The sequence below is a fragment of the Egretta garzetta genome, unplaced genomic scaffold (genome assembly GCF_000687185.1).
Source record: "Egretta garzetta isolate BGI_Z169 unplaced genomic scaffold, ASM68718v1 scaffold203, whole genome shotgun sequence".
Lineage (NCBI taxonomy): Eukaryota > Metazoa > Chordata > Aves > Pelecaniformes > Ardeidae > Egretta > Egretta garzetta.
The window spans coordinates 524,512-535,084 of NW_009259235.1; the positions used below are offsets into that span (position 1 = coordinate 524,512).

General features: G+C 49.7%; 2 protein-coding genes across 2 annotated transcripts in view; one reads left to right on the forward strand and one right to left on the reverse strand.

Moving 5' to 3' along the window:
• Positions 1-3,641, forward strand: part of POLG (DNA polymerase gamma, catalytic subunit) — an 11,067-nt gene extending 7,426 nt beyond the window's left edge. Inside the window, 5 exon segments of the mRNA XM_009635883.2 lie at positions 7-23; positions 287-458; positions 729-937; positions 2,003-2,163; positions 3,239-3,641. Coding sequence (XP_009634178.1) covers positions 7-23; positions 287-458; positions 729-937; positions 2,003-2,163; positions 3,239-3,300 — 621 coding nt within the window. The 3' untranslated portion in view covers positions 3,301-3,641.
• A 13-nt stretch (positions 3,642-3,654) lies between these two features.
• The window catches only part of FANCI (FA complementation group I), a 23,354-nt gene continuing 16,435 nt past the window's right edge, over positions 3,655-10,573 (reverse strand). Inside the window, exons 25-36 of the mRNA XM_009635884.2 lie at positions 10,463-10,573; positions 9,630-9,681; positions 8,905-9,032; positions 8,747-8,815; positions 8,531-8,618; positions 8,052-8,236; positions 7,361-7,417; positions 7,221-7,280; positions 6,416-6,502; positions 5,276-5,371; positions 4,592-4,717; positions 3,655-3,729 (exon numbers count right to left, since the gene is read on the reverse strand). Of these exons, the coding sequence (XP_009634179.1) occupies positions 3,664-3,729; positions 4,592-4,717; positions 5,276-5,371; positions 6,416-6,502; positions 7,221-7,280; positions 7,361-7,417; positions 8,052-8,236; positions 8,531-8,618; positions 8,747-8,815; positions 8,905-9,032; positions 9,630-9,681; positions 10,463-10,573 (1,125 nt within the window). The 3' untranslated portion in view covers positions 3,655-3,663. The remainder of the gene's footprint in view (positions 3,730-4,591; positions 4,718-5,275; positions 5,372-6,415; positions 6,503-7,220; positions 7,281-7,360; positions 7,418-8,051; positions 8,237-8,530; positions 8,619-8,746; positions 8,816-8,904; positions 9,033-9,629; positions 9,682-10,462) is intronic.

The window sequence follows — 10,573 nt, forward strand, 5'->3', positions numbered from 1 at the left end:
CTCCAGAGAGAAGCCGTGAAAAGGTGAGATGCTCCGACCCTGCACGGCTCTGGTGGCACTGGGGTGCGAGGTGGAGGGAGCTGCAGCTCCCAGTAAGGGAGATGGGGCTGGATGGTCCTGATCCTCCCTCCCTGCTTCCCCAGAGCGGAGTCCATTTCATCTGGGGCCTCCCAATCTCTCCCAGTGCGCAGTTAGCAGCAGGAGGCTGCCCCAAACCATTTGAGGCTCTCAAACAGGGCTTGCAGCCTCATCCCATGCTTCCAGTAAACCTTCCCTCTCCCACCAGGTCCCGGAGGAAGAAGAAGTGGGACGTGGTGGGGCACCGAGTGTGGTCTGGAGGAACTGAGTCTGAAATGTTCAACAAGCTGGAGAGCATCGCCTTATCCCCCTCGCCGCAGACCCCAGTGCTGGGCTGTCACATCAGCAGGGCCTTGGAGCCCGCCGTGGCCAAGGGGGAGGTAAGGACGGGGCTCTGTGCTGCTGAGCTCTTGGCTTTGCTTGTCTTCTCCAAAATGGCAACCCCACGTTCAGACCTTCTTAGGCAGTGGAGACCCAGCAGGCTCTTGGAGCCATGAAGAAACCCATTGCCCCTATTCTTTACCTGCATGCTATCAAGAAAACCCCAAAACCCTGAATTTAACAGGCTTCCCCCAGGAGCTCTCCTGTATCGAGACCAGACTTGAGACCCTGATGCTCTCCTAGCATCTGTCTGTGTTTCCTTCCACCAGTTTCTGACCAGCAGAGTGAACTGGGTGGTGCAGAGCTCGGCCGTTGACTACCTGCACCTCATGCTGGTCGCCATGAAGTGGCTCTTTGAGGAGTTTGACATCAACGGGCGCTTCTGCATCAGCATCCACGACGAGGTGCGCTACCTGGTCCAGCAGCAGGATCGCTACCGGGCAGCCCTGGCCCTGCAGATCACCAACCTCCTGACGCGGTGAGATGTGGCGGCTGCGGTGTCTCCTGGGAGCGAGTGGCATCCCTGGGGTGGGATGGGGCAAACCCAAGGGACTGGGGTGACAGCAGAGGGGCTAGCTTTGCCCGCAGCAAGCTGGCGCAGAGCGGTTTTCATTCTGCTCAAGGGAAGTTGGCAGCGCTGGGGGGTTGTGCTTCCTTCATGAGTGACTCAGGTGGCTATAAATGGAGCTCGGCTTCAATTTCCAGGGATAACCTGCTGGCGAGAGGGGGATCTTGTCAGCTTTCGCCTCCTGCGGAGATGGGGCCAATCGTTCCGCTCCTCTGGGATGCGAGCACATCACCTCCTGCTCCGTTGCGAGGCAGCAGCCCTTGGACTTGATTGAGAGGCTGGGAGCGTGACGCTGTCCCCATGCCTCGTCTCCCCGCTGCCTTCAGGGGACAGCAAGAGGCAGGGCTTGTGGTCTGTGCTGCGAGCAGCAGCGCTGTTGCCCCTTCCGCAGCCTGGGGTGTTCCTGCTGCCTCCCTGCCCCATCCAAGGTTAAGCGCAGCCTGGAAAGCTCCTGGGCCGTGAAGGGCTCCCTTCAATCTGTCTCCAGCACGGCCAGCTTTGCCACATCCCCTTCGTGGCACTGTGGGTATTTAGTTAGACGGGAGCTGGCCAAAGCTGAGCTGTTTTCTCCTGTGCTGAGGCACGGATACGGCAAACAGCCTTTCTGTGCCGGTGCGGCATGCGCAGCGGGGGCAGACGCCCTGGCGTTTGTGCCTCTGTGCCGGCTCCTGCAAGCACAGAGCTTCCTGCTGGGAAAATCCAGCACTGGCTCTGCCTGGGACGATTAGCCAGCAGCTAAGGGCTGGGTTCTTCCTTTCTTCTGAGGAGGCTCAAGGTAGCGTTACGCTGTTCCTCCCACATCCCCTTTAGCAATGCTTGACCCTCCTGCTGCCCAGCACCTTGTGGTCCAGCCCCTGAGCAGCCTGGTAGCCATGGCTGGCCACTGTGTTGTGAAGCTGTGGCTGGCCGAAGCCAGGTGTGACAAGGCTAAGGGTGATGTGTAGCACTGCCTGACCTGGTTGCCTGTTCTTCCAGGTGCATGTTTGCCTACAAACTGGGCCTCCAGGATCTGCCGCAGTCAGTGGCTTTCTTCAGCGCAGTGGACATTGACCAGTGCTTAAGGAAAGAGGTGACCATGAACTGCGCGACACCATCCAATCCAACTGGGATGGAGAAGAAATACGGCATCCCTCAAGGTGAGCGGTGTCTGTGTGCCCTAAACCAGCAGCAGCCCCCTCTGCACGAGCCTCCCCAGCTCAGGCAGAGCACTGAGCCTGAGCAGCCGCTCCTGGAGGGCTCCTCTGTACAGCAGAGGCACCTCCCGAGCCCCTTGCTGCCTGACCCACCCCAGCCCCTCTTCCCTTTCTCAGTCCCCAAGCAGTTTGTGCTGCTGCTTCCAAATATCTCTGATAGCGATGAGCTGGGCTTGGCTCTGTTAGCCCACACACACATTTGTGCCCCTCAAAGAGAGAGGAGGCCTCCTGCGTGTGCTTAACACAGCCCACGCTTGAGTTGTTCCTTCTCTGCAATGAGGCGCCTCAGCCACCTTGCGTGTTTTGCCCTCCAGACCCAAGCTCTTCCAGCCTTCGGTGTGTCCTCTCCTTTCCTGCTTCCCCTTAGCCCAGCACAGCTCTGGTCAGAGAACCCCCTTGGCAGGACTGCGTTCTTCCCCTACAGTCATCCCCAACTGCACTCAACCCTTTACCTGCTGCAAGCAAACATTTAACCCTTGCCTGGGAGCTGCTTTAAATGGCTCCTTGTCGCTGTGCGGCAGCCTTTTCCCAGATAAGAACCTGCCCTCGGATTTGTTCTCTCAGTCATTGAATACAACAGACTTGCCACCCTTTGGTAGCCTTTATTAGGAGTCTTATAGGCAAAGGGTGCTTTTAGAAACAGGATTTGTGGTCTGGGAGGAAAAAAGGGCACTTCTGTTTGCACCAAGAACAAGGTAAATTTAACATGTGCAGCACATTGGGGTCAGCAAACATATAACAGCAAAACCAGCCTTGCCCGAGGAAGCCGTCACCTCTCAGGAGCTGCACACAGCAGCAAGCTTCAGCTCTGAGGCAGAACAGCTCGTGTTTCCAGCTTCCTACTGGTGCTGGTTCCCGTGTTCACACCACCACACAAAACAGAAGTTGGAATAAATTTAGGGCTTTTTGTGCTACACGCTCTGAACTAAAGCAAATCATGACCATCACGCTCTTGCTGTTGCACAATCTCTGAGTGTGCTGCAGAATACAGGGAACTGATTGTCCCATTGTCTTCCAGGAGAAGCGCTGGATATATATCAGCTAATTGAAATAACCAAAGGCTCGCTGGAGAAGAAATGATGACGCTAGAGTGCCGGGATGACAACTGCCCAGAGAGCCTGCCAGAGCCTGGCTGCCCTTTCAGAAGATTGTTTGGCAGGGACTGATCCTGGTCACGCTGTTTCTTTTTTGCTGTAAGAAGGGATGGTCCTGGGGAAGAAGATTTCGATAGCAGCACATTCAAATAGCAGAGGCGCTTCTGAGGGCAGCAGCCAGCTGCAAAAGAGCTGAGACAGCGGCCTGAGTCACTGCTTGCACGCCCGTGGGCACAAAGGAAGAAGTCATAAGTATTTGGCAAGAGAAATGACAAACCATCATCTCCATACACGCAGTTCTCCGGGACAGGCACTGTGGGGGGAGGCAGCAGCAGCAGCAACCCCAGCTTTATTTTTTTCGTTGTCTCTTCTTTTTGGGTTCCTGGGTCTCATCTGTCTGCTCTGCTGCGCTGCTCTGAGGAGGGGGAGAGAGAGTAGCAGTACAGGGTGTGATTGGTTTTGTGTGGTTAGTCTAAGGAGTTACCTAAGTAATTACCTCATCCAAGCCTTACCTAAAGCAAGAAACAAGATGTGCAGGACTTAGCTCTTTTTCCTCCCTAACAAAGTTACCTGAATATGGGACTCCTTGCACCCACTGAGACTTTTCCCGTGGACCCCCCCAGTTCATGCTGGAACTTAGACCACAGGTTAGTTATTTAATCAGTGGCACAGGACAGGGACTGGTTGTGCTGGGTTTTGGCTTGTTGAAACACTCAGGAAAATACAGACAGAAGCACCAATAAAAACCTGGACAATCAGCAAAGTAAATTGCTTAATTTTCTTTCTCCAGCATAGGTTGCACTAACTTCACCAACAGTATCTAGTGGAGGAGATGGGTCTGAGGAGAATGATGCCTTGCAGAGTTTGCCTTGCCAGCTGTTTATCTGCAAAAGTTAATCGGGATGCAAACCCACTTTGCATCATGCTGCAAAGGTCTGATCCTGGCCAGCCAGTAGGTCCTCAGAGGTAGTGCTGATGGACCTCTCGGCTTGCTGAGGCAAACAACAAGGCCTTAAGAGCAGTCTCGCTTCCCTAAGACCAGAGATCCAGATAATCGGTGCATGGAAATACAGGTCACTCAAGGCAGAGGGCTGGAGCGTAGGGGATGTTAGCCAGACTAACCCTTCCCTCCTTCCTATCAGCTTAGTATTAAAGTGAGAGCTAACCCGGGGAAGACAAACTGTCCTCATTTCACATACACCTGCACAGCTCACAAACACAGCTGGCCTCAACAGAGGGGGAAATGTATCGGCAAAAGCAGCTAAATGAGTTCTGACCTGGTCATTGTCTGGCTCATTTTCAGCATTCTCTGTGTTCTGCTCCTGCAGCACGCTGTCTAGCATGGATGCGTTGATGCGGAAGTCCCGGGAGGTGCTTAGCTTCATATACTGCATCAAGTTCACCTGCAGCAACCAAGGTGAAAACAGGGGGAGAGGACATTGTGCTGTTAGCATCTTAGTTTAGTCCTGCCTAGTCCTTTGCACCGCACTGGGACCAAGTCCATCACAGTAATAATGCAGGATTGAAGCAAAAGATAGGTGAAAAAGCACCTGCCCCCATCTAATCCAGTGGCCCATTTTTGCTTTCCTAGAAGCCAAGTGATTACTGGTTACTCTCAGTCTCATGTAGTACCTCACCATGGTACATTTCCCTCCATCTTACGAAACAGACTGGGGGAGAGGGGTGAGGAAAGCTGGCATTAAGTGTGTAAGTTTCTGCTCAACCAGAAACCATATAATGTTAGGTCATGGGCAGCACAGCCATTGACACCTGCTGGTATCAGCGTGACAGCAATTCAGTAGTGTTGGGCAAAGGCTGAAAGCAGTGGGAGGTCCTTACACCTTCCTCATTTGGGCATTAATACAGACTTTAAAAGGTGGACCAGCAATGGTCTTCCACTGTGCCATGGATCCCACGGTTCCACTGAGTTCAGGTCACAGAAGAGCTCTGCTTTATGTTACCTTTGATTTCTTGGAGAGATGGATAAGGAATTTCTCGTATTGCTCTATTGCGAAAATCAGGTTTGGGATTGGCTTGGTTTCCCGAAGCACCTTAGCCTGAAATGCAGAAAGGAGGGCAAGAGGTCAGATGTGGAAGCCCACAATGATGCTGTAGTGTGACATGAAGACCACACCACTCCCAGTTTAGAAAAGTGTCTTCAGTAGCCTTGCTCCATGCCAGTCCTGCCCCAGCAAGCCTTGCCAGCTTTGTTAACTGGTTTTAAATTCACTCCCACGATGGTTCTGCAGTGCGGCTCTCCCGTGCATTGCTTTGTACTCTGCTTGCAGTCCACAGCCCTGATATGCCTGACAGTCAGCAGAGCAAAAACTTCCTGCGCTCCAGCTCTGCAAAGGCATCACAAGCATACGCCTGCCAGGCAATGAGCCGAGCGCTGTTTCACCACGTTTTTGCCCTGTTTATTTACCACCACTGATGTTTGTCCCCTGTGGTGACAGAGTGGTGAAAGGACACGCGGCATTTCAGCCCATTTCCATACACTCGGGGAACAGCTAGGAAGATCATGCTTGTGGCTTTTAAACCCTTAACATCACAGGAATGTCTGGGATAACTGACGAGATGAGGAAATGCTGGCTGGGAGCACAAAGAAAGGACATAAAAGACCAGGAACCTGCCAGCCTGCTCCCCATCAAATCATCCAGTCATTCTCAACTGCCTTACTTTAGTGGAATCCACTATTTTATCTTTAAATGTACTGATAAAATTAATAAACACAAACAGAGTGCAGTATTGGTTCCAATAAATGAGCCCATTTTGGCAATTTCATATCTTGCCCCAAATAATAAAATATCAGACAAGACAGACTATCCAGACTTGACCTTTGTGTCATGTCTGTGAGCTTTTAGGCTGCATTTAGTGAAGGTGGCTATTTTTTTGTTGGGCTTTGGTTGTTTTTTTGATTGTTTGGGTTGTTTTAGACTTTTCTCTGAAGTTAAGGTAGATTAAATCTGATTTTTACTTAAGGCCCAAATGACAATTTGTCATTGGTGATCTGCAAGAAGCCACCAGGTAACACAAGCCTTGAGGTATGATCCCAAGTTCAAATACAGCCCGTGTTTTAATAGAGAGTGAGTCAATCTTACCATGACTGTGGAGATTGCAGCAGCTTCATCCTCTTTCTTCTTCTTTTTCTTCTCTTCTGCAAAGCTTAAGCTCTCACTGTGGATGTTCTGAAGGAGGATGCCAAAAGAAGTGTCGTTAGAGGGTAAGCAGGGAAGAAAGACCAGCCAAGTAAGGCCAGAGAAGTCTTTGCTCTGGCCAGCTAACAGCATTACCAGCTAGATGACAGAAAGACAGTGATACAAGAAGGGTGGGGGTGATCTCAAAAGAAGAAGTAAAGAAAAACTATTTTCTTAATTTATACATTCAGAAATACGTATGTGTGAGAAGTCCCCAGGAGTGGTAGCTCTGCACATCACTATGCCTTCCCCAATATGCCACGTCTGTTGTACAATCCCTGTGGTCCTCACTGAAGCACCCAATTCCTCTCCAAGCAGCTAAATCCCATCTTTGGGACTGCAGTCTTTGGCACCCACATTACTTTACACTGCAATGGCTGCAGTGTTGTTGGCCTTTATTTGCCATTGTGTTTAACAGCAGTATTAGTCTCATCCAAAAGCCCCACATGAACAGAGGGGAAAAAAAACAACTAAAAACCAGCTGCCCAGACACTCTTCCTTCCCTGCTCAAGCAGAAATCAGCATGCTCAGTCCCAATGGTGCTGAAATGTCTTACACTGTTATTTGATACAGCAAAGCTTGAACTATGAGAAACTTGCATCATGTCAAGAAGATTAATAATCCCCAAAGGTCCCCATGTACTGCAGGTGATACACCATGCAGCATCAGATGGACTGACTGTGATTATACCAGTTACTTTAGGCCTTACCTGTACATAAGTAATGAATGAGTAACACTGTGGGGTCAAATGGGAACCTGAGAGCTTCACCTGCAAAGTAGCAGAGAGGTTGGTGTTACTCGTAACTCAAGGCAATGAGCCATTTCCTCCAGCAATCCGCTCACACTCACCAGCTTTTCTAACCTTCCTGGAATCGTATTCGATGTGCTGCGGCAAGCTTGGATATACTGCAAGGAAAACATGAGAGAATTTCTTCTAGGTATGCTGTTCCCATCCTGCAATCTGTACTTCCAGGCAGGGCCTAAAGCAGCTCATCCAGTGGCATGGTGGGGAGGGGAGGATTTGCAAGAACTATCCTCCCCAATGGCCTGCTATATCCCAAATGCCATGTCTACATTCCAGAGCCGCGAGACCACCTTGTCTCACACTCGCTCCGCTGGCCTCTTTTCCTGGCCCAATTCCCCCAGGTCTGATGCTTCAAAAGCCTTGGATGGGAACGAGAGGCAAGGGCGGGATTGCTGACCACTGTGAGAACGCTGCGAGTGCCGCTCGCTGTGGCACACAGCTGCATACAGAGGAACCTACAAGGTACAGTGGGAAAAGCCACTCCAAGCCACGCACAGCCAAATTCAGCTGGAGAGAAGCTTTCCTTTATCTCTACTGTCACACCTATCACTGCTCAGAAAGGTCACAAAATTGAGGGCATGAAAACCAACAGAATAAGGACTCAACTCCTGCAAGAGATCGACAGCCCAGTCCTGAGCATAGCTGCTGCCAGGGGTCACTGTGAGCTTGCTGTAGCAGATGGGGGAAGAAGTTTTCAGATCCTAGCCACTGCACTGTCAGCAGAGCAGCACTCACATGTTTGATGAGGGAGGTGAGAATTGCGTATGTCTTGCTGAGGCTTCTCAGCAGTGTGTCCACACAGCTCCCTGCAGGGAGTGCTGTCTGTACCAGCTCATGATAAACTGTCAGCAGAGTTCCCAGCTGCAGAATTACACCTTTCTCCAGAGCCTGGGTTTGGTTTGATGCCTGAGAAGACTCTTCTAGAATAAAGAGATGAATACCCGGTGAATGTGTGTCTAATGAATGCAGTTATGCAGGTGGGAGGCACAAAAGACCACCTTTGTGTCTAGTGCCCAAAGCACCAGTGTGGCACAGGGAAAATAATCACTGGAGGGATTTTGTGACAACGCTCTCTATCTTGTTCATGTAGAACCAGCTCAAGGGTTTAACCTGCCCTCAAATGATGCTACCTCAAAATCCGAATCCCAAAGTATCTCTTTGCTCTTCATCTGTTTTTGACAAAGGTGTAACAATAAGACGTGGACTTTTATTACCTGATGTATCTGATGCCAGACTGGTGAGTCTCTTGATAAGCCAATCCACCTCTTCAAGGACCTTATCCGCCTGACCCAGAACCAGAAGCTAAGACAGAACCACCAATAACAAAACAGGTTTTTGAAGGAGTTTGAGACAACAGGAGTCTACAAGCCACTTGTAGCAGAGTAGCCCTGGACAATACAGGTTGTTCCATACACACTGTTTTGACTCACACAGACAGTAGGGGCTGCAGTCTTGGCATTCACTATGGCAAAATGGGACCGACTCTCCACTTCTATGTCCTGGTTGGAGGAGAGGACACAAATTCTGGTGAGTAAAACTTTAGCTGCATCACTAAGTGATGAAGAGTTAGGCTGCTTCTGCATCATACCTGATCTATGTCTCCCAGGCAAGCATGGATGTCTTGTGCAAGTTCACGCAGCAGGCTGACAGGACTCTTGTACAGAGCATGGAGACTGAAGAGCAGAGACAGCAAACCCTTGCAGCAAGCGATATCCTCTGTGGGGAAGGGAAAAGAAAACAACACGTTACCAAGTGCAGAGCTCCCCTAGCTATTTAGGAATATCAGACACCCAGTGAAAGTCTCAGATTCAGTACGGATTTAACAGTCTGCATTCCCAGAAATGATACACAGTAGGTGAAAATCCTGTCAAAATACCACAGTTACAAAAGCAGAGTTTACAACATAGGGCATCACATATAATACTGCACAAGGACGTATGGCACACTGGAGCCCTCAGCTCATAGAAAAATGATGACCAGAAGCACTGAGGAAGTGCAATACAAACTCTGGCAAGAGTAATATCTTTCCAGAGTATAAATCCAGACTCGAGCAACAGATGTGCTAAATTACAAGGGAGAAAAGTCAAGTAAGTGGCTTCTCTTTCTTCTGCAATGCTAATATTTATTGCAATGGAGTTTCTCCCCTAATGCTTATGCTAATAACCACAACATCACGGCAATCTGCCACAGAACAGGAACTGAATATACCTGTAACAAAGAGGTAAAAACAGGACAGACAACAGCAGAGCATCTAATGGTCTAATATCAGACCTGACATATCACATATAAACATGCTCCCCAAAGCTTACTTACCAAGAGCATTTTCTTTGCAAATTTTGACTGTCCAAGTCAGGAATTGAAGGAACTGCATAAGGGGAGAAAAGATATTATAGCTTTGAAACAGAATTCAAAGCACAAAACTAATAATTAAAAAAAAAAAAACCACAAAACAACACAACAACAACAACAAAAAAAAAAAGGCATTGAAGAGAGACCTGGAGAGTCCCCTTCTGGCAGGAAGGCACCCAGCCATGTTATGTGAAGTTCCACAAGGGACACTTAACCTACTAACAAATGAAAAGCTGAGATCCAGGATAGGGGGATGGCTATATATTCCCTTGGACAGAGTAACAGCTCTGTTTAATTTAAGGTAAATGCTGACTCCAGACTTCTGGCACACTTTTAGTGCAGTCCCTAGCTTGTAAAAATGGGGCACCTCTAGTCCACTTTAGAAAAAGCCTCCTTGCATGGGAGAAATTAGGCACTCAGCCAGTTTGGACTGGTCATGAGCCTGCTGGCCTTTTTTGGCTCTATTCCCATGTGGAAGCCATACCACATCTAGGCTCTGTTAAGAGTCCCTGCTCAGGTGAACAGGTCATTCAGACTCCAGGTGCCTAAAGGCAGGATCAGAACGTGCAGGAGTGGGGTCGGAAAACAACTTGTTCTTAACTGTCCTTGCAGTCACTTGACAGGAGTGTGCTTGATAAGGTAACAAAACTGTCACTGCGACATGGTGTGGTCTGCAGGAGAAGGCAGAACATGCACACACATCAAAGCCCTCAGATGTCAACCCAGTCTGATAATCTTCTTCCCACACCTATGGCTACTACACACATCCCTGCCATCCCATTAAGGTTGTGAAGTACCTGCTGAGAGGCTGGATCCAGGAGTTTGGACAAAGTGGAGAGAACTGTGATGAGTGACTGCATTTCCTTGGAGTTGAAGTCATCTTCAGCACTGCTGAACTGGTTCACCAG